Source organism: Scyliorhinus torazame, chromosome 12 (assembly GCF_047496885.1).
Source record: "Scyliorhinus torazame isolate Kashiwa2021f chromosome 12, sScyTor2.1, whole genome shotgun sequence".
Lineage (NCBI taxonomy): Eukaryota > Metazoa > Chordata > Chondrichthyes > Carcharhiniformes > Scyliorhinidae > Scyliorhinus > Scyliorhinus torazame.
Window position 1 is genome coordinate 61,590,505 of NC_092718.1, and position 22,751 is coordinate 61,613,255.

General features: G+C 45.2%; 2 protein-coding genes across 5 annotated transcripts in view; both read right to left on the reverse strand.

The window, feature by feature from the left end:
- The window catches only part of cemip (cell migration inducing hyaluronidase 1), a 319,445-nt gene that overhangs the window by 225,208 nt on the left and 71,486 nt on the right, over nucleotides 1-22,751 (reverse strand). The window lies entirely within an intron of this gene.
- Nucleotides 1-22,751, reverse strand: part of LOC140386430 (cell surface hyaluronidase CEMIP2-like) — a 211,099-nt gene that overhangs the window by 33,620 nt on the left and 154,728 nt on the right. For both annotated transcript variants that reach the window (XM_072468758.1, XM_072468757.1), the window contains exons 20-21: nucleotides 6,640-6,822; nucleotides 3,393-3,615 (exon numbers count right to left, since the gene is read on the reverse strand). In XM_072468758.1, coding sequence (XP_072324859.1) covers nucleotides 3,393-3,615; nucleotides 6,640-6,822 — 406 coding nt within the window. The remainder of the gene's footprint in view (nucleotides 1-3,392; nucleotides 3,616-6,639; nucleotides 6,823-22,751) is intronic.

Here is a 22,751-nt window from a genome sequence, read left to right on the forward strand (position 1 = left end):
ATCCAGCCATCAATGTGCTGGGGAAAGAATTCAGCGAGAGGATCTGGATAGAACAGGAACGCCCCATGTATGACAGTCTTGTATATTGAGCAGATCCTAAGGATGACAGTTGCAATATTGTAAATGCGAAGCCCGTCTGAAAAACAGCTTTTGAGAATTGAGCTCACAAATCCTCACATAACGAGAGAGCAGATTCTTCGCTGAAGTCGAAACAATACTCACGCATGCAGGAAACCTCTACAGAGTGTCGATGCTCAGCAAGCAAGGATGTAGCTGGAAATTCTGGGGGGATGGGAGGGGGCCAATATCCAGTGAAAGCTGAGGTTATTTATATAGGCTACAGTCCTGTAGGAGACATTAAGAATGCTCCATTCCTTGAACGCTCTGCCGAAGGCAGTTCCTTGGTTCATTGTCCGCTGGTGCTTCATCCTAAACTGTTTTCTATGCAGTGTTTTTGGCAGTGGTGGTCGGCCATTGCCCTCTGCTGTCAGGGGCAGAGCATGGAGACAGGTCCTAAGTCTCCCTCAGCCGGGACAGGAATTGAACCCACACTGTTGCCATCATTCTGAATTATTGAGCGAATTGAACTAACCGCCCCCACCACTTCACCCCCATTAGGTGTAAATTAAAACATATTAATGTTGTGTTCTTTAAAAGTTTGATCCTTATTTTGGACAACAGGCATTTCAGTGGCTGATGCCAGAAATAGTTGACAAAATTCTCTTCCTAAAGCAATGAATGATTTGATTGGCTCCGCAACAAAATGCAACGGCAAGATTTTGACAGAGGTTTCTAAATAACAGAATGCTGCAACACCCAAACATCGTGACAAAGGAAGGGAGGTAAACATGGACAGGTGTAGAGATAAGGTGGGATTTTCCTTCCGTTCACATCGTGGACTCTCCGTTCCCGCTGCAGTGAATGGGAGATTTGGCTGAGCGCCAAATTCTCCATCCTAGCAGATAGCAGAGCGGTCTCGCAACAGAATATCCTAGCCAAGGTTTAGGAAATCAAGTTGGTTTAACATAATAAAAGCAACTTGTTCAATTTTTCTAACCAAGGCTCCGATCACAATGTTTTACCATCATATTTGTACACAAACGCTGTTTAGTCTGGCATTTATCAAAAGCTTCATTGTCCAAAGATTGGTCAGCTGAAGATATTCCCGTTTTGTCAAACTACAATTACAATGACATAGAGTGAGATTCTCTGGCCTCCCACGGTACGTTTCTCTGCGGCGGGACATGGTCTGCCGTTAGCTGGAGGCGGGATCTTCTGGTCCCAATGCCGTCATGCGTTCCCCGGCGGCGTGGGTGCACCATCGGCGGGACTGGAAGATCCCACCGGCGTGAACAGCTGGAAGATCTCGCCCTATGCTACAATTAGTCAAACATGACTGTCAGTTGAAGCTAGAACATAAAGTTTAAGCCTTCAGGCTGAGCCGCATAATGAGAAGCTCATAAACTATATTTGCAGCCAGATCATTAATTCCCAGTGATGCTGTATTATGGGGCGGCAGGGTAGCACAGTGCTTAGCACTGTTGTTTCACAGTGCCAGGGACCCGGGGTCACTGTGTGGAGTCTGCACACTCTCCCCGTGTCTGCGTGGATCTCCTCCGGGTGCTCCAATTTCCTCCCACAAGTCCCAAAAGGCGTGCTGCTGGTGAATCGGATATTTGGAATTCTCCCTCAGTGTACCCGAACAGGCGCCGGAATGTGGTGACAAGGGGGATTTTCACAGCAACTTCATTGCAGTGTTGATGTAAGCCTATTTGTGACACTAATAAAGATTATTATTATTTGGAATTTCAAAAGCACCGTACAATCGGGTTTTTTTTTCTTCTTTTAATATTGAAAATACACAATTCATTTATTTTCCAATTAAGGGGCAATTTAGAGTGGCCAATCCACCTACCCTGCACATCTTTGGGTTGTGGGGGTGCGACCACGCAGACAAGGGGAGAATGTGCAAACCCCACACAGCCTGGGCCGGGATCGAACCCAGGTCCTCGGCACGGTGAGGCAGTAGTGCTAACCACTGCACCACCGTGCTGATGAAATCCATGTTAAGGAATTTCAAATTAATCCACTTTCATCCAAATAAGAGAAATTCGCCAACCTCCTGAACTCCCTGTAAGCAGCCGGGGGCACGGTTCAGGGAACCAGTACTAGAGCCTGGCCAGGATCTTCCAGTCCTGCTGGAAGACTATTGGTTGGCAAGCCACATCCCCCACAGCGGGTCCCACCACAGCAGGGCGGGAGTCTCTGGTCTTGTCCGTGGCAGGACCTGTTGTGAGCGAGGACGGAAAATTTGGCATTCCGGACAAAACTCTTTTCACTTTAAGCGGCACTGGAAAATCCCGACTGCGAACGAGGATTTTGGCCCGTATCACCAGTCTGCTCTCTCTTCAAGGCAAGGCCGCCACTGGGAGTGAGCGATTGTCAAATTTACACTTACGTTGCCTCTAACAACTTTGTGATGTTGCTTTGAATATCACCATTGTATTCCAATAATCCTCGTTAACCTAAAGGCTCTTCATCTCCATTTTCAATGGGCATTGGGTCACTTACTGATCGTTACTGTGTAGGAGAACTAAGGTGCAGTCAATCAAGGCTTTCTGATCAACTAACAGTGTATACTTTAATATCTTAAAACAACAATATTTACAAAAAAATAATCCTTCACAATTCAGGCAATGCAGAATCTATTCGTAGACAGGTGGATCTTCCTGCCCTGTGACTGAGTATGCCGAGTGCAGGGAAACTATGTAAATGGAGGTATAAACCCATCAAACAGCTCAGCCCATTTGAATGAATAGAAGGAAGACTAGGAAGAGTCCTTTGCAGCTTTGCATTCCTTCTTGTCCAATTTCCCCAGACTTGCAGAAATGCCAGAAACACAGGAAAGTTCATTCAACCCCCTGAGCCTGTCCCACCATCCAATTAAGCCCTGGCTGATTTCAGCACCATTTTCCCTCCATTTCTTCAAATCATTTGTCCAAAAGAGATTACTGATCCTAGTTTTGAACTTTTTAATTGATCCCAACACCCTCGGCATTTTATTTTAGAGGCGAGAGTTCCAGATTACATGAAAATTTCACACCTACAAATCCAGAAAGGATGTTTGAAATCCGTCCAACAGAGGCCGTTTGATTCCGTAGATCTCTGTCACTTTCAATGAGGCTTCGATCGACCCTCATAATTCAGAGCTCAAGGGAATTCCAGGCAGGTTCATGCAACCTGTTCTCATAATTTAACCCTTTAAGCCCTGCTATCATTTTACTCAATCTGCACTGCACTCTCTCCAAGGTCAATATTTTCCTCCTGAGATTCGATACCCAAGTGTTAGGACCAGGAAACATGATAAATGTTACTTAATGTGGACAGCATACCTGCGGGGCACCACAGTGACTGCAAGGAGCAGCTACTCGCCCGGTGAGAGTCAGGAGATGGGACGGCTCGCTTGTGTGTTTCACGGAGTGGCCCTTGCGCAAGCAATCACTGGTTTCCCAGGAGATGACGTGCGACAGAATCTTCACCCGCTCACAGCCGTACTTGGAGCAGTAACTGTGACCTTTCCGGACATGTTTTGCTTGAAGGATAATAAAAAGAATCCTAAGAGGAACCAAGAAGATTCAAGCAAACAATGTAGAAGATAATTATTGGCGGACATTCCGCACTTAGCAAATTAGACTGTGAAACAAAATAAGTGATTGTCAGGGGTAATAAGTAGGCCTCATTGTGTCTGTTTTTCTGATAGGTACAATAAGGTCCAATTTCAGGGACATTTCATGTCTACCAGATGCCTGAAAGGCATCAGACCCAATAGTGGGTGGAATCAATTTTTAAGTGTTCCTGCTGGCTGTCTAAAATAGACATTCAGCCCTTACATATGTAAGTGAGGATTAAAGAGTTTCCCCCACCCTCGGTGTTCTCCTTGGAGCAAAGACGATTGAGGGGAGATTAGATAGAGGTGGACAAGATTATGGCAGACAGGTATTGTGCAATGAGATGGGGTTAATTAATGACCTCAAAGTGAAGGAGCCCCTGGGTAGCAGTGAGCATATGACTGAATTTTACATTCAGTTTGGGGGAGACAGGAGTGTGTCTGAGACTACTTTTTAAAACTTAAATAAAGGGAATTATGAGGGCATGAAAGCAGAGATGGCTAAAGTGAATTGGCAAATTAGGTTGCGGGATAGGTGAAGAGAGATGCAGTGGCAAACAGCTAAGGGGATATTTCACAGTATGCAGAATAGATACATTTAACGAGTAAGAAAATATCCAAGGGGCGGACCAACCATCTATGGTTAACTAGAAATGTTAAAGATAGTATCAAACTTCGAGGAAAAGCATATGATTGTGCTAAGATAGGTGGAAGGCCAAAAGATTGGACAGAGTATATGGAGCAGCAAAGGATGACTAATAATAAGGAGCCATGATGTGGAGATGCCGGCGTTGGACTGGGGTGAGCACAGTACGAAGTCTTACAACACCAGGTTAAAGTCCAACAGGTTTGTTTCGATGTCACTAGCTTTCGGAGCGTTGCTCCTTCCTCAGGTGAATGAAGAGGTATGTTCCAGAAACATATACATAGACAAATTCAAAGATGCCAAACAATGCTTGGAATGCGACCATTAGCAAGTGATTAAATCTTTACAGATCCAGAGATGGGGTAACCCCAGGTTAAAGAGGTGTGAATTGTATCAAGCCAGGACAGTTGGTAGGATTTCACAGGCCAGATGGTGGGGGATGAAAGTAATGCGACATGAAACCCAGGTCCCGGTTGAGGCCGCACTCATGTGTGCGGAACAATAATAAGGAGGGCACATTAGAGAAAGTTACCCCAAAATATAAGAATGGGGAGTAAGTGTTTCTATAAATATTTAACAAAAGAAATTAATTAACAAAATGAGCATTGGTCCTATAGGAAGTGAGTCTGGAGAACTGATCATGGAAAACGTGGCAGATGGATTGAGCAGGTATTTTGCACCAGTCTTCACTAGAGAGGATACAACTAACATCCCGGAAGCAGCTATAAATCAGGAAATGGAAGGGAGGGAGAACTCTGGAAAATTACAATCGCCAGAGAAGTGGTACTGGGTAAATTGTTGGAGCTGTGGGTTGACAAGAGCCGAGGTCCTGATGGATTTCATCCTAGGGTCTGAAAATAAGTGTCCAGTGAGTTAGTTGATGCATTGGTTTTAACTTTGTCAAACTCTCTAGATTCGGGCAAGGTCCCATTAGATTGGAAATATAACTCCTTTTTTCAAAAAGGGGGGAAGACAGAAAGCAGGAAACTGCAGCCCAGTTAGCATAGCCTCTACCACAGGGAAAATATTATAAAACTTTATTAATAATGAAGCTGCAGCAGGGCACTTGGATAGGTCCATGGTAATCAGGCAGAGTCAACATGGTTTTGTGAAAGGGAAACCACTAGGTGGCATGGTAGCACAGTGGGTAGCACCTGTTGCTTCACAGCTCCAGGGTCCCAGGTTCGATTCATGGCTTGGGTCACTGTCTGTAGTGAAGTCTGTGTGGAGTCTGTATTTCTCCCGATGTCTGTGTGGGTTTCCTCCGGGTGCTCTGGTTTCCTCCCACAAGTCCCGAAAGATATGCTGTTAGGTGAACTGGACATTCTGAATTCTCCCTCTGTGTACCTGAACAGGCGCTGGAATGTGGCGATTAGGGACTTTTCACAGTAACTTCATTGCAGTGTTAATGTATGCCCACTTGAGACAATTAAGATTACTATTATATTTAATAAGTTGATTGGAGCTCTTCTGGACTGTAAGGATTCTATGATTTTTGGAGTAGCTAACGTGCTGTGGGTAAAGGGAAATGGTAGTTATTACGGAAAATAAAAGCTCATTGTATGGGGATAACATACTGGCATGGATAGAAGATTGGCTGCCTAACAGGAGGCAGAGAGTAGGCATGAATGGGTCTTTTTCAGGTTGGCAAGATGTAACGAGAGGTGTGCCATAGGGATCAGCACTGTGAGGTCAACTGTTTATAATTTATATAAATTAATTGGTTGAAAGGATGGATGGGATGATTATTAAATTGTTGATGACACAAGATTAGGTAGGAAAGTAAGTTGTGGAATGACATAAGGAGGTTAAACAAAAGTTATATATAGGTGAAGGGAGTAAGCAAAGATCTGGCAAATGGAGTGCAATGTGCAAAAATGCAAAATTACCCATGTTGACAGAAAAAATAAAAGAGAAGCATATTATCTAAATGGTGAGAGATTGCAGAGCTCTGAGATGCAGAGGGATCCGAGTGTCCTAGTGCATTAATCGCAAATGGCTAATGTGCAGGTAGAGCAGGTAATTAAGAAAGCTAAGAAAATGTTATTGTTTATTACAAGGGGAATTGAAGGCAGCTGAGGGAACTAAACAAGCAGAGCTATGGGGATATAGCAGGGGATTGGGTCTGACTGGATTGCGCTTTGGAGGGCTGGCATGGATTTAATGGGCCAAATGGTTTCCTCCTGTGTTATAGTGACTGTATGGTTCTATGACAATGACTCTTCTGGGCCCTTGACATTCTCTTGCTGGATGCTTTCTCTTGGGCTCCTCAAATACAGTACACATTAGCTACTGGCTAGCTGTAGAAGGAAAGATATTGACTTACCCTGCATTGCTGTCAAAGTAATAAAGGCTCTTCTCTGGGTTTTTCTGTAGGATATTGAAAGATGATGCTGCTTTGTACCGTTTCACGCTGTGTACCCTGCCACTCGATCGTTGGTTTATATCAGACATGATTTTAAAAACTGTTCTCTTGGGATAACAGAGACCAATTTGGATCCAGTTCCCTCTGCAATAGTATCAATGACAATCTATTGTTAGATCCTCTGCACAGCAAAACTGGCATTTCCTTTACATGAGAAAACACACTTGAAACAAATCGCATTTTCTGTTAAATCACTGATGGGCAACCTGCTCCCCGAGGGCCGCATGCTGCCCATCTGGTCTCTGAGTGCGGCCCAGGAGACTGTTGCCCACTTGCAGAGTGCCACATTCCGCTGGTTTACATCCGTGTAGCATTTTTCCTGCCAGTATGACTGAGGTGAGACCCATGCAAAAGTGCACGTGAGGTGAGGTGCGGGCTGATGCTCACAACTTTGAGAGTCGTGCGCTCCCTCTGCTCCCAATCCAACGTAAGTACTTCTTTTGTTTTAACCACTTTAAGTTGACGACAGTTCTATTAATACATTAATTAATACATCTTCTATAACTTGTTACAAAATATTTGGTGTGTATTAAATGCATTCAATCTTATTCAAGGGCCACAATTAGCAACCATGCCAGATTCCAACCTTGCGGCCCACTGAGATGAAGGGGGCCACCATGTGGCCCACTCACCAGACTAGATTGCCCATCACCGTGTCAAATAAATAACTGGAGGCAGGGCACTGACTGCTCTGGTGGCATTGCTGGGTGAGAGTGGCACAGATGTCACTCAGTATTTCTGCTAAAAGGTAAAAAAAAAGTACCATTATCCACCCTCCACGTTTGTGAGGGGGTAATTCTAATAGAGGGAGGGATAAAGACCCAATAAGAATCCCAAAACCGGGAGGACAGTCAACTCTTAATCCAAATTCCTTGGACAGGACTAAATGATTTCTAATGATCAGCAATTGCAGGAGCTCTGACATTTAAAGGATGCCTTGAGCTGTAGACAATTTTATTTAGCAAAACATTGGCTCGGATGAAATAAGTCTGGAAAGTAAGACGTCAAATAATTTTAGCAGTCGCCTGTGACTGATGCAGTATTTTGTGACTCATGATACAATTCCAATAATAGGAACTACAGGTCAGTGCAGTCACTTCATGGGATTCCATTGTAGGATATAACCACTGAGCATTGGATCCTCCTGGGAGCACAGGACTGGAGAGAGCATGGGTCACAGAGAGAACAGCAATGGTGCAGCATCACTTCACTGGCCCTGGTTCCCCGAGTCAGTGACTGGTCAGTGTTCACATTCTTGTTTCAGAGTCAGAAGCTCCTGGATTCAAGTTCTTTGCAAGGCTTTGAACACGTAATCCAGGTTTAACACTCCAATGAGTGAGTGCTGCACAGTTGGAAGCGCCATCCATCACATGATACTGGCCGATTACTTATCCCTCAAACAACACCACAAGCTGGACATCTGGTCAGCTTCTTCTTACTGTTTGTGGAATCTCACTGAGCATAAATTGCTTCCTACATCACACAACACTTTGAAAGTCCTTCATAGACTGTGAAGTACTTTGGGGTGTCCTGACATATTGAAAGCTGAGATTTAAATGGGTTCTTTCTTATTTGTAGTGAATTTAATGAGTCACCTAACAGACAACACTGAGAGCTCCACATGTATGTTCAACTGAGAGGGCAGGAATTGCACATCTCAACCATGTCTCTCTCTCCAAGAACCATGTCCTGAAAGGGTGGACACCTGTGTTTGGTTATGCTTGGTAACATAGTGCAGTGGCTTTTGCAGATGGATGACTGCTCTTAGCACCTGCCATAGATGTACCAGAATGATTTACAGGTTGATAATCAGCCTGTTGTCCACATTATGATTGCACCTTCCATGCCCATCAAGCCCTGATGTGGGATTTGAACCCTGAGTTCCTGACTCAGAAGCAGGGACGCCACCCACTGCACTGCAAGACCTCCTCAGCCGTGCCCATTCTAATAATTTGCATTCATAGAGCAGAGGAACTGAGTGTTGCAATGATCCCTACAAGGTGCAGGTCTCAAAGATCGCCAAAGTGGCTCACGTAATCAAGCTTTCAGACTTTCCCCTTTCAATCATCAAACATAAATGTTTGCTTTCACAGAGCAGGGTGAGAGTGGGGGATCAGCTCTACTGTGAATCATTATGAACCATTTCCTCTCATTGTTTTAGATCCCTACCAGGATGTCATTGTTGCTCTTTAAGAGGTCACTGGGAAGTCAGGGAGGGCAGGAGATCATACTGATCCATGCAACATGTCAGCACAGTCACGTCATCTATGAAAGCTGCTGTTACACTCACCTGAGCAATCCAAGTGAGGTGCATTTACCAAGGCAGCCGTATTTGTTCACAGTAAACTGACGCACAGTGGACATTTTGCATTTTGTTTTGCTACACAACACCGAGAGTCTGTACTCGTTGCGTCACATCAGACACAAATGTCTGAACAGTGGCACTCAGAACTGGGGGGAATCAGAGTGCAGGTGCAACAGGATCTTGATTGTGCACACATTCAGATCCTTCATTCCAGGTGTATGGCTTTGCTAATAGTGTGTGAGTTAGGGAATGGCAGCTTTACCTCCATTGTCAGCCAAGCTTCACAATGAACCATCTAAAAATGACACTTTCTACATTTCAGTGCAAATCAACCTAAGCCCAAGAAGTTTGATTTATGGCGCTTGGATGTGTCAGGGTGTATGGTGCATCACGGATCCTGAGCACTGGTTTTGCCTCCAGGTATTAGAGTAGTTGATGGGGCAACAGTATAGTGAGTGCAGGACAAATCACATGATAGCAACAAGAATTGCATGGGGTTGGTGTTAGGAAGTTTGGTTTGGAAGGTTTGATGGAATTTCCAGCCTTACCTTGAACAGTGGGCTCACTATAAACTACTACAATTGACAACAGCATTCCCAGTCTAACAACTATTGCGTTGCTGAAAAAAGAGACATGCAGGCTACGCTTTCTGTCTTTGTCATGGATTTGCCTAGTAACACGAGTTACAAGATATAATAGGATGTAATCTGCCCAACAACAGGTAGAAATCTGCCTAGTGACAGCAGTAGCCAGTATTCAAAAGACCAGATGAGATGCATCTTTCCCAGTAACAAGATTAGCAGATATCTAGCTAAAATCAGGTGTGAATGGCCTATTAGTGAAAACACCTTACCTAGATGATTGGGAGAATAGTGAAGTATTTACATGATCATTTCTATAGTCAAGGAATGTGAGCGAAGCAGACAACCAAATAGACAGAATGCAGGATCAAAGGGAAACAATGCTATAATTGCCAGCACCCTCAGAAGCAGGCAGGACATTTTACATCTAGTAGCCTGGAGACCAGATTTGCATCTGGTCTTGCAACCTCTAAGTCTTCGAGCCAAGGCAGTGCAGAAACTTTCGTAAAAGCAGTTTAAAATTTAATCGCTGGACCAGGACAAGACGTTTCCCAGAATTTATTACCCTCCCTGTATTGTGGGATAACTATAAACTTATAGATCTATTTAATTTGGATATTGTTTTGGGGAAAGGAGAAACCTTAAGGAGTTCAGGGATCTTAGATATATTTTGGAACAAGAGGTATGTTTTATGTAAATTGTGTATGTCTTTAGTAATTCATGTACTTAATTGTCTGAGCATAGTATAGTCCTGTTTGTGTGTATTTGTCTTTTCTTTAATTCAATAAATAGTCTTTGATAATTGTTGCACGATGACTAGGCTGCTTATTCTCACTGGGGTTTCGCTTGACTCCTCTCACTATTCCAAAAATCAAAACTGTGCACTGCACAAACTAGTGTTCTAAGTTGGGATGCTCTCGCAGATAACATCATCGTGGTTCATGATATCTTGCACTCATCAGAACAACTTGCAAGATTACCAACAGTAAAGGGAACAATTTATATTGCGTAAGAAGAGAGGGCTGCTTCATTAGCAAGTGAACGCTAATTGCTGGAGGTGTTGCCATGGAGGATGCAGCAGGGAACAGTTAAAGTGCAGGCAATGTAGGGTTATGACATTACGGGGATAGGGCGTGGGACTGAGCCTCGTTAGGTTGCTCTTTCTGAGGGTCAGTGCAGACTCAATGACCCAAATGGCCTTTTTCTGCATTATAGGCATTTGACGGTTCTGTGGTGGTTAGAGGACTACACTGTCGAGCATTTGGACAAATATCACAACAGGAAGAAGAATGTCACAAGTAGGCATTGGTGCTCCCCTGCCCTACCATACCTAAGGGGTACCCCCCACAATGGGGCACCGCAGAGGGTCCACCCCTGGCACAGGTTGGCACTGCCAGGTTGACATTAACCTTCACCCCCCGAGGCTATACTTACCCAATCTTACATAGCTGTTGTAAAGAATATTCAGTGAAAAGTTATCACGTGACTAGGAAGCCCTATAATAATACATTCATGTATTAAAATATATGGTATATATGGTAATGAAGTTGTCGTGTTACATCATTGGCAAGATGCGGGGAAAATGCGGAAATGAGATCTCGCTGGCGAAAATCTCGCTTCCCGAATCTCGCAGGATTTTGCGCACGATTCGTTGTTTGCGCTCGCGTTGAATGCAGGCTCAAAATCATGGTCTGGATCATGGTCACCTCTCTTGCTGGTTAGTTTTTCTGAATTGTCCAATCATTTACCAGCCAAAACTAAACTCTCAAATTTTCATAATACATAGAAGCATACATAGAAAATAGAAGCAGGGGAGGCCAGGCCGTTTGGCCCTTCAAGCCTGCTCTGTCATTCATTATGATCATGGCTGATCATCAAGTTCAATACCCTGATCCTGCCTTCCTCCATATCGTTTGATCCCTTTAGCCCCACAACGTTTTGGCCTCAACTACTTTCTGTGGTATTGTATTCCATTGAATAACCACTCTCTGGGTGACAACATTTTTCCTCACCTCAGTCCTAAAAGGTTTACCCCTTATCCTCAAACTATGACCCCTAGTTCTGAACTCCCCCATCATTGGGAACATTCTTTCTGAATCTACCCCATCTAATTCTGTTACAATTTTGTAAGTTTCTCTGAGATCCCCACTCACTCTTCTAAACTCCAATGAATACAATCCTAATCGACCTAGTCTCTCTCATATGACAGTCCCGCCATCCCAGGAATCAGCTTGGGTAAATCTTCACTGCCCTCCCTCCATAGCAAGAACATCCTTCCTCAGATAAGGACACCAAAACTGTGCAAAGTACTCCAGGTGTGGCCTCACCAATGCCCTATACAATTACAGTAAAACATCCCTATTCCTATACTCAAATCCTCTTGCTATGAAGGCCAACATACCATTTGCCTTCTTTGCTGCCTGTTGTATCTGCATGCTTACTTTCAGCAACTGAGAACACCAAGGTCTCGCTGAGTTTCTACCTCTCTCAATTTACACCCATTCAAATAATAATCTACCCTCCTATTTTTGCTACTGAAGCGGATAACCTCACATTCATCAACATTATACAGCACCTGCCCTGCATATGCCCACTCATTTAGCCTGTCCAAATCCCACTGAAGAATTTCTGCATCCTCCTCACAGTTCACCCTCTCACCAAAAATGTATCATCTGCAAATTTAGAGATAATACATTTAGTTTCCTTATCCAAATCATTAATATATAAAGTGAACAGTTGGGGTCCTAGCACAGGACCCTGTGGTACCCCACTAGTCACTGCCTGCCAATCGGAAAAAGCCCATTTGTTCCAACCTTTTGCTTCCTGTCTGCTAACCAGCTTTCTATCCATCTCAAACCTCTACCCACAAACCCATGGCTTTAACTTTACATAATAATGTGAGACCTTGTCGAAAGCCTTCTGAAAGTCTAAATAAACCACATCCACTGGTTCTCCCTGGTCAACTCTACAAGTTACATTTTCAAAGAATTCTAGCAGATTTGTCAAGTATGATTTCTCTTTCGTAAATCCATGCTGACTTTGTCTGATTATACCACTTTCCAAATGCTGTGGTATGAAAACCTTGATAATGGACTCTAGCAACTTCCTGCTACCGACATTAGGCTCACTGGTCTATAATTCCCTAATTTCTCTCTATCTCCCTCTTTGAATAGTGGGGTTATATTAGCTACCCTCCAGTCCATTTTGGAAAATGATCACCAATGGATCAACTATTTCTAGGGCCACTGAGATAAGTATTCTGGGATGAAGAATATCCCTGGATATTTATCTGCCTTCAATCCTATTAATTTCCCCCAAACCATTTTGCTACTAATACTAATTTCCTTCGGCTCCTCACTAAAACTTGTGTTACTCAGAACCTCTGCTACATTATTCATGTCTCCCTTTGTGAAGGCCGAAGCAAAATACGAATTTAGTTCCTTAGACATTTCTTTGTTCCCTGTTATGAATTCCCCCGTTTCTGACTGTAATGGGCTTATATTCGTTTTTAATCAATCCTTTTCTCTTTACATGCCTATAGAAACTTTTACAGTCGGTGTTTATGTTCCCCGCTAGTTTACTTTCATATTGTATTTTCACCTCCTTAATCAATCTCTCGATCTGCCTTTGCTGAATTTTAAACAGTTTCCAATCCTCAGGTCTATTGCTTTTTCTTACTAATTTGTATGCCTCTCCTTTGAATCTAAAACTATCTCTAATTTTCCTTGTAAGCCATGCTTTAGCCACAGTTTCCTTTCTACTTTTGCGCCAAATAGGAATAAATAGGAATAATGAAACTTGAACTCGCGTGATTTTCCGCCCGCCCCCGTGCTGTGTTTCACGGCAACGGAGGCGACTTGCTCTTGCCCAGCAATGGGCGATTCTAGTCCCACCCCTGGAAACGGAACTTCCCGTTGTATGCCCTTCCCCCCCACCGCCGGAAAACCAGTGGTGAGGCTTCACCGTTGGCGGGACCGATGGGAATGGGGAATGGCCAAACTCCAGCCACAGCTTTTGGATTTTAGACCAAGACCTCTGATCACTTATCCAGTAACATAATCAATAATCCCCCCTATGCCCAAAGATAAAGTGGCTTCAAATGTGTTGTCAAAGGTTATACATGTCTCTGGTCAGTTTTATTTTTCATGCTGTTTCTGATTTATAACTTGTGGCACTCCTTTGGCAGACGTAACTACCACTTACCAAAGTTGTGTCTACATGTATCAATGGGTTTTGTCTTCTGAGCTGAGTTGAGCAGTGGCTGAATAACTACCACACATTCTGGGCAGATTTACACGTTAAATTAACAAACGTCTAGGGATAAGGCAATCTACGCTGTGCTTTCCTAACTGCAAAAAAGCCAATCGGCTGGTTATACATACTGCTTTTTGATCTTTTATAAATGTACAAAATTACACTTTAAGTGCTTTGGCGCTTTAGCAATGGGGCATATGCTTAAAGCAATCTGTCAGCGAGGGTTTGAATTTTCAAATCGTTCAATGGTTTCTGTGGATAGTGTTAGTGTTGCAGTGGAAAAACTTAGTCCAGGTACAAAAACCACTGAATATTTGGATGGACAAATGTTTTTTTTTGCTGTAAGTGCTTCCCAGCAGCTTTCGTCCTTCTTAGCAGACAGTGACATATTGGTAGAGGAAAGCTCCAGGCATTGTTGAGGTATTTTGTGTATATTTTGCCTTTAGGCAGTTAGAGCAGACTGGTAATTTGGAGGGAGACCAGTGACATGGCTTTGGAGCAGAATTCAGCTACAGAGGAGCTTTTCGTTCTCTGTAACTTTCAAATGTAAGTAATTCATAAGAGGTTGCAGTGATGTGTGTAACGTGAGACTGAACTGATTTTATTTCCTTTCCTCATGGCAGACATCTCGGCAGCAGAAAGATTGAAAAAAACCTCAATCTGGATAAGGATTTGGTTCACACTGGTGGCTGTGTCTTGTCCAGTTTCCAACAGCCGGCTCCAAAAAGGACACTGGATTCAAAAAAAGGCACAGTGTGGATTAATGAGGAAGGAGCTTAACATGAAAAGAGAGGACTATCATGAGAGATTTTAAACATTGGGGGGGGGGGGCGGAATTTTCCAGTTCTTACCATTGGCGGCATCTTCCAGTCCTGCCCAAACCCCCCCTCCCCCTTGCATTAGGTTCCCTGGCTGCAGGATAGGCAAGGCAAGAAAAACTATGGCGGTATTGGCGGAACCGAAGATCACGCTGGCAAGCAATGGCGAGTTGCCTCCACCACTGGATAACATACCGTGGGTGGGGCCTGGATCACAGGGGTGGGTGGGGCCTGGGGGGCACATTCAAAAGTTTGCCAAATACAAATGGGTTTGTCAAGGCAAATACATCAAAAAACTATTTCCACTCAAGGGGAGTAATGGGCAAAACATTTAGAATCCTAAAGATCAAAGTTGGCAGAAACATCTTGAAGGCACAAGGTGATTGGAATATAGAATAAATAATCACTTTTAGCTATCGAGATGGAGTCAATGAAATATGTTGAGGGAATAGGGTGGAGGTGTGGGCTTAAGTGGGGTGCATTTTCCAAGGGCCGGTGCAGACTCGATGGGACGAATGGCCTCATTCTGCACTGTAAATTCTATGATTCTATGAATTAGGTAAATACTTGAAGAAAATTACAGGCAGGATTCTCCGACCGCCTGCCGGGTCGGAGAATCCCCGGGGGGGGCGGCGTGAATTCCACTCCGACACCAGCTGCAGTGTTCTCCAGCGCCGGATTTCGGGCGGGGCAGGGATCACGAACGGCGGTCAGGAGCCGTTGGCAGCAGACACCCCGGCAATTCTCCAGGCCCGGATGGGCCGAGCGGCCATCGGTTTCTGGCCAGTCCCGCTGGCGTAGATTGGACATGGTTCCACACGGCGGACCTGGCTGATAGGCTAACTGGTGCGGTCCTCGGGGGGGTGGGGGGGATCCGGCCCTGGGGGGAGCCCCCACAGTAGCCTGGCCCACGATCGAGGCCCACCTATCTGTGGGCAGGCCTGTGCCGTGGGGGCACTTCTTCCTTCTGTGCCGGCCCTTGTAGGGCTCTGCCATGGCCGGCGCGGAGAAGACACCCCCCTGCGCATGCGCCAGAATACGCCGGTCAGTCTGCGCATTTGCCGAACTACGCCGGCGGTTCTGCGCATGCGTTTACTCGCGCAGTCCCTTCGCCGCCGGCTGGCGCGGCACTAACCCCTCCGGCGCAGGCCTAGCCCCCGGAAGTGCAGAGAATTCTGCAACTTCCGGTCGACCCGACGCCGGAGTAGTTCGTGCCGTTTTTTAGGCCGGCATCAGGCCACCTCGCTGATCCGGGAGAATCCCGCCCTCCGTGTTTGGGATGCAGGCATTATTACCAAGGTCAGCATTTATCAACTAACCCTCCTTGCCCTTGAGAAAGTGGTCAGAAGCCACGGCCTTGAACCGCTGCAGTCCATGGGGTGTAGGTACACCCACATTGCTGTTGGCAATGAACTTCCAAGATTTTCACCCAGCGACAGTGAAGGAACAATGATATACTTCAAAGTCAGGATGGTGAGTGATTTGGAGGGGAATTTGCAGGTGGTGGTGTTTCCATGGAGCAGCGGGAGGCGTTTGGGCCTAGGAAACTATCCTGAGGAACCCCGACAGTGATGAACTGGGGTTGAGATGATTGACCTCCAACCACCACAACCATCTTCCTTGGTGCCAGTTATGACTCCAACCAGCGGACAGTGTTCCCTCTGGTTCCTATTGACTCCAGTTTTGCAAGGGTTCCTTGATGCCGCACGCGGTCAAATGCTGCCTTGATGTCAAAGGCAGTCAGTCTCTCCTCACCTATGGAGTTCAGCTTGTTTGTCCATGTTTGATCCAAGGCTGTAATAGGGTCAGAAGCTGAGTGACCCTGGCAGAACCCAAACAGAGCATCAGTGAGCCACTGGATAGTACTATTGATGACATCTTCCATCACCCAACTGATGACGGAGATTAGACTGATGGGACTATAATTGGCCACATTGATTTTGTCCAATATTTCGCGGACAGGATATACCTGGGTCATTTTCACTTTTTCAGGTACTTGTCAGCATTGCAGCTGTACAGGAACAGCTTGTCTAGAGACTTTGGTAGTTTTGGAACTCAAAATATATGGGGAAAAAGCAATGGAATTGGGATTAGAGTTGAAACGTTAGTGTGAAACAAGAACAGTAGACCTAAATGTGTTGAAATATCAGATGTTGTCCTCTCCTTATTCTCTTAGACTATCCCCAACCCTTTCAAAATTCTCATCTTCATCGTTTTCTGTCACATTTCTAAACCAGTCCTCCTTTGAATATGTTGCAAACATCACTTTTCTCTTCACTTCCTATTCATATCCACCCCGTCTGGTTTCCACTTTGTCCACATTCTGGGGGTGGGGGTGAGGTGGAGGGAACCTGGTCAAAGTTACTGCCTGCACTCTGTGCAGACGTGACCATGGCGCACTAACCCTCCTCAATCTAACCATCATCAGGGTGCCATGGTTACACTCTTACTTGCTCCAATCCAGCCACTGTACCTCAAATGGCTTCTCCTTTACTTTTGTACACTTCAGAGTTCTCCCCAATTTTTATCTCTTAGGCGGAACAGAAAGCCAACAACCTGACCTCTGATCCTCCTCCAGCTCTCCACATCTGGGGTTAAACTATCTGAGCTGCCAATCAAAGCCGCTACCATCTTAAGTGAGAGTTCGCTGGTAGCTACCTCCTGCTGAGCTCAAACGAATGGCTGCATTTCAATACAACAGATGTGAATGTTTCTTGGAATATTCTGAAATAGTTTCATGCCGAAGTTTTGCAGAAAATGCCTTCATATGTCTGGAGCTCAGCTGGATTCCCAAAATGTGGCTACCCTGTGGATTAAATTCATAGAATGATTACCGTAAAGGAAGAGGTCATTTGGTCCATCATATCTGTGCTGGCCCTCTGCAAGGGCAAATCAGCTAATCTCATTTCTCAGCCGTTAAAAGTTAGCTCTGCAATGTTTTTGTCTCCAACTGCTTATCCAATTCTCTTTTGAAAGCCATGAACTGAAGTTGGGTCCAGGACATTTTCAGGCAACACTTTCCACATCCTGACCTCCTGCTGCATAAAAATGTTTTTCCTCATGTCGGCTCCGCCTCTTTTGGCATGAACGTTTTATCGGTGTCCTCAGGTCCTCCACCCTTCCACCAAAAGGAACAGTTTGTCACTATCCAGTCTGTCCAGACTCCTCATGATGTTGAATACCTCTATTGAATCTCCTCTCAACCTTCCCTTCTCGAAGACGGGAAACCCCAGCTTCGCCAATCTATGGCCCAAATGTGCCGGCTGTTCTCACCGGCAGGATCTTCCTGTCCTGCTGACGGAGGACTCCCCCACCCCACCCCTGTCCCGGGTTCTCCTGCAACGGAGGGTGCGAGCAACAGGAAATCCAATTGACAGCGGCAGTACTGGAAGATCTGCTGCCAGCCAACGTCATGCCCTGCTTTGCAGCAGCAGGGGCGGTGGTGGTGGCGGGGGTGGTGGTGGGGGGGTGGGGGGGGGGGGAACTCCCACCATATTACTGAACCTGGAACTATTCTCACAAATCTTTTCTGCACCCTCTCTCGTGCCTTCATATCCTTCCTGGAGTATGGTGCATAGAATTGGACACAATACCCCAATTGAGGCTGAATCAATGTTCCACACAGATTCATCAGCATATATCTTTGCTTTTGTACTCTACACCTCAATTTATAAAGCCCAGGAATATGCAGGCCTTTTAAACCACTTTCTTAACCCACCATGTTACCTTCAATTAATTGTGCATATATAACCCCCTGCTCTCTCTGTTCCTGCACCTACGTTCAAAATGCATCCTGTATTTCATATTGCCTCACCTTCATCTGGCTGTCAAAATGCATCACTTCACACTTCTCAGTATTAAATCTTTCCCATGTTTGCCCATTCTCCCAACCTGTCTATGTCCTCTCTCGCCTTTCTGCAAAAAGTGCCAAAGGATCTTTTATATCCATCTGCGACAGTAGGGCATCTCATCCAAGAGTGGGCTCCTCTGGCAATGCAGCACTCTCTCGGAGGTGCTGTGACCTGACCGCTATGAAGTCTCTGGAATAGGACAAGCTATGACCTCAGGTGTGGGAGTGCTATGATTGAGTGCCAGCTGACATCCATCTGCAGAAATTATTTTACTTTTATGTGAATGAGACTTCTTAACCTTCCATGATTATTTCTAATCAGAACTGAGTGTATTTCTTTCTTTATTCTTTCATGGGATGTGGGCATCGTTAATAAGGCCAGCATTTGTTATCCCTAATTGCCCTTGAGTGGGGGGCAGTTAAGAATCAACTACATTGCTGTGGGTCTGGAGTCACAGTTAGGCCAGGCCAGGTAAGGGTGGCAGATTTCCTTCCATGAATTAGATTAGTGAACAGCTAGGTTTTGACAACAATCGACAATGGTTTAATTAGACTGATAATTCTAGATTTTTAAAAATTGAATTCAAATTTCACCATGCCATGGTGAGATTCGAACCCACACCCCCTAACCCTGGGTCTTTGGATTTCTAGTTCACTGACAATACCACTGTAGCCACCTGAGTTGGCCAACTCCCGATTTAAAATGGAGAACAGCAAAGGCTGAAGGGAAATTCAGCCAACGGAGGCAGAAACCAGCAGGTGCAGGTTTACTGTTTATTTAACTCTGCAAAAGCCCAGACAGCATCGATACTAGTCACCATCAGCATAATAATGTAGCAGCCATCTACATACTAATGAGCAATCCCCGGGAACAATCGCAACATTTAGGACAAACAAAGCTAAGCCAGACTCCCCGGCGCCAGCAGGAGCCAACACAAAAGAGGATAGCGGACACCTCAAGACCGCCCATCGATCAGGGAACCGCTCCAGTATTGGAGAAATTGAACCAATCGATTGGAAAGACGCCCAATCACCTAGAACCAGGCACAGGGTCCGCCCCGAAAGGCGGGAAGCCCCTGGGGACTATAAGAGTTAAGCCCCAAGTTCAAATCATTCTCCTTGACAGGGTCACTCAGCAACGCGAAGCAACCCCTGAGAGTGAACGGTCCAAGCTGCCGCATCACTGAAGTAAGTCTCAAGTCAACGCCCGCTACGAGATAGGCGCTCCTAGCTACCAGTCCATACTGGCTTTGAATCCCGCAGTTTCAGATTCCGAACGAAAGGCCATTTGTTCCCCTGACCTGGTGGGCCAGTCCGAAGCTAAGTATAGGCCTGTTAGTTGTAGAAGTAGCTTAGACGTAGAATTTGTGCATGCGTAGCGATTACTGTGTATAATAAATGTGCTTTGATTTAAATCTTACTAATTGGTGTGTTGAGTTATTGATCATTACTCGGACTTGAACCTCGTGGCGGTATCATAAAGATACCTGGCAACTCGAGAGCAAAGGTTATAAAACAGAGCCAATTGAACCAACCAAAAGTTAGCAACATATTACTGCTGACATCCTGACAGGACCTGATCTAGAAGTGACTTAACCACTCCGGGAGAACCCAAAAATTTGAATTAGAGATCCAATTGGGAACAGAAAACCACAAGTGTTCAAGCAGTTCTGATCAATCCTCATAATTCGGAAGTGTGTGTATGCATGCGTAACTAATAGGCCTATACTTAGCTTCGGACTGGCCCACCAGGTCAGGGGAACAAATGGCCTTTCGTTCGGAATCTACAACTGCGGGATTCAAAGCCGGTATGGACTGGTAGCTAGGAGCGCCTATCTCGTAGCGAGCGTCGACTTGAGACTTACTTCAGGGATGTGGCAGCTTGGACCGTTCACTCTCAGGGGTTGCTTCGTGTTGCTGAGTGACCCGGTCAAGGAGAACGATTTGAACTTGGGGACTTAACTTTATAGTCCCCAGGGGCTTCCCGCCTTTCGGGGCGGACCCCGTACCTGGTTCTAGGTGATTGGACTTCATTCCAATCGCTTGGTTCGATTTCTCCAATACTGGAGCGGTTCCCTAATCGATGGGCGGTCTTGAGGTGTCCGTTAAGCTCTTTTGTGTTGGCTCCTGCTGGCACCGGGGAGTCTGGCTTGGCTTTGTTTGTCCTAAATGTTGCGATTGTTCCCGGGGATTGCTCATTAGTATGTAGATGGCTGCTACATTATTATGCTGATGGTCGCTGGTATCGATGCTGTCTGGGCTTTTGTAGAGTTAAATAAACAATAAACCTGCACCTGCTGGTTTCTGCCTCTGTTGGCTGAATTTCCCTTCAGCCTTTGCTGTTCTCCATTTTAAATCGGGAGTTGGCCAACTTAGGTGGCTACACTACTAGTTTAGGGCAGCACAGTGGCACGGTTGTTAATAATAATATTATAATAATAATCGCTTATTGTCACAAGTAGGCTTCAATGAAGTTACTGTGAAAAGCACCTAGTCGCCACATTCTGGCACCTGTTCGGGGAGGCCGGTACGGGAATTGAACCCACCCTGCTGGCCTTGTTCTGCATTACAAGCCAGATGTTTAGCCCACTGTGCTAACACTGCTGCCTCACAGCGCCAGGCACCCGGGTTTGATTCCGACCCTGGGTGACTGTCTGTGTGGAGTTTGCACGTTCTCCCCATGACTTCGTGGGTTTCTTCCGGGTGCTCCAATTTCCTCCCACAGTCCAAAGATGTGCAGATTAGATGGATTAACTGTGCTAAATTGCCCCTTAGTATCTAAACGATGTGCGGGTTAAGTGGATAGATCATGCTAAATTGCCCATAGTGTCCAAAAGGTTAGGTGGGGTTATGGGGTTACAGGGATAGGGCGGGGGAATGGGCCTAGGTCAGGTGCTCTTTCAGAAGGTTGATGCAGGCTCGATGGGCTGAATGGCCTCCTTCTGCACTGTAGGGATTCTATGGATTTAGTGACAAGAAAACCAAGCTATTGCCTCTCCTAGTGCATCACTAGACTCCTGCTTGGTTTATATAAATTACATGGATTCTGTGAGACCATGGCATAATAATGAGGCTAAGATTGCAATTTGTAATTTGTGATAAAAAAATACTTTACTATTTCAACTGTAATTTAAAAAATGAAGCAGCCAGAAATTGCTTGCAAATCCCATGCACCGGTGATCGCTCATAACCTCCAAAGTATATTGCAACGTCTCTGCTCTGATGTAGCGTTCTGAAGGAGCGCAAGAGATGAAAGCCTTGCCACTTCTTCTATCTGCCAGCAGCATCTGAATTCCATAAAGGAAAGGTACATTCCATCTAAACTGTGGTTATAAATGACAAGAATGATTTGTGAATGCCCAGGCTTCACTCGGTGAGAGACAATTAAAAGACACCAACATTACAATACCTCTGGCACATCAGGCATTTAAGCAATATTGCTCTCCGCCGCCAAATATATAAGAAATCAGACTCTTATCTGAAGGATCCTCTTTCTCAGTTTACTGAAATACCCATAACATTAAGTGCAGAAGTAATTACACAAGTATGCTAATGCAATTAGCAGCACAGAAAATAAAACACTGGCCACTTAAGTCTAGAAAAAAACCAGCTGCTCCACAGCTCAAGAGATCCAACCAGACCAGCCCAAAATATTTCCCCTCCCGCATCCCTCAATTTTCCCTACTCACTTCTGGCTTGTTGCCATTGTTTGCTGCATCCCCGTAGGTCACAGCTCATGTCTCAACATGTACTGTACATTCTTAGTGATCACTTTATCTTCCCATGTGCAAGCTCACTGTGTCACTGGCTATCTGGAAACAGCTGAGGTATAAAAATCGATCAGCAAATATTGTGAAGTGGCTGATGGAGGCCAGGCATCTGCTCACCGAATAGTTATCATTTCACACTACTTCCAGGCCTATATTTTGTTACTGTCTATTGATTGGTTATTCATGAAGGCCCCATCTTCTCAACCTTGCCGAGGTGTGGTGATCCTCAGGTTAAATCACCCCAAAGGGGAAAGCAGACTGTGGTCATCTGAGTCTGTGGCGACTTTATTATTGATTGGCCATTTGACTTCCTTCTGAATCTTAGTCTTATTTGCTAGATAACAGTAATGGAGATTCAGAGACGTAATGAATTTGAATTGTCTGGTTACCTCTGGGATTTGTGTTCAAACCGGTTGGAACCTATCAGAATGGCAT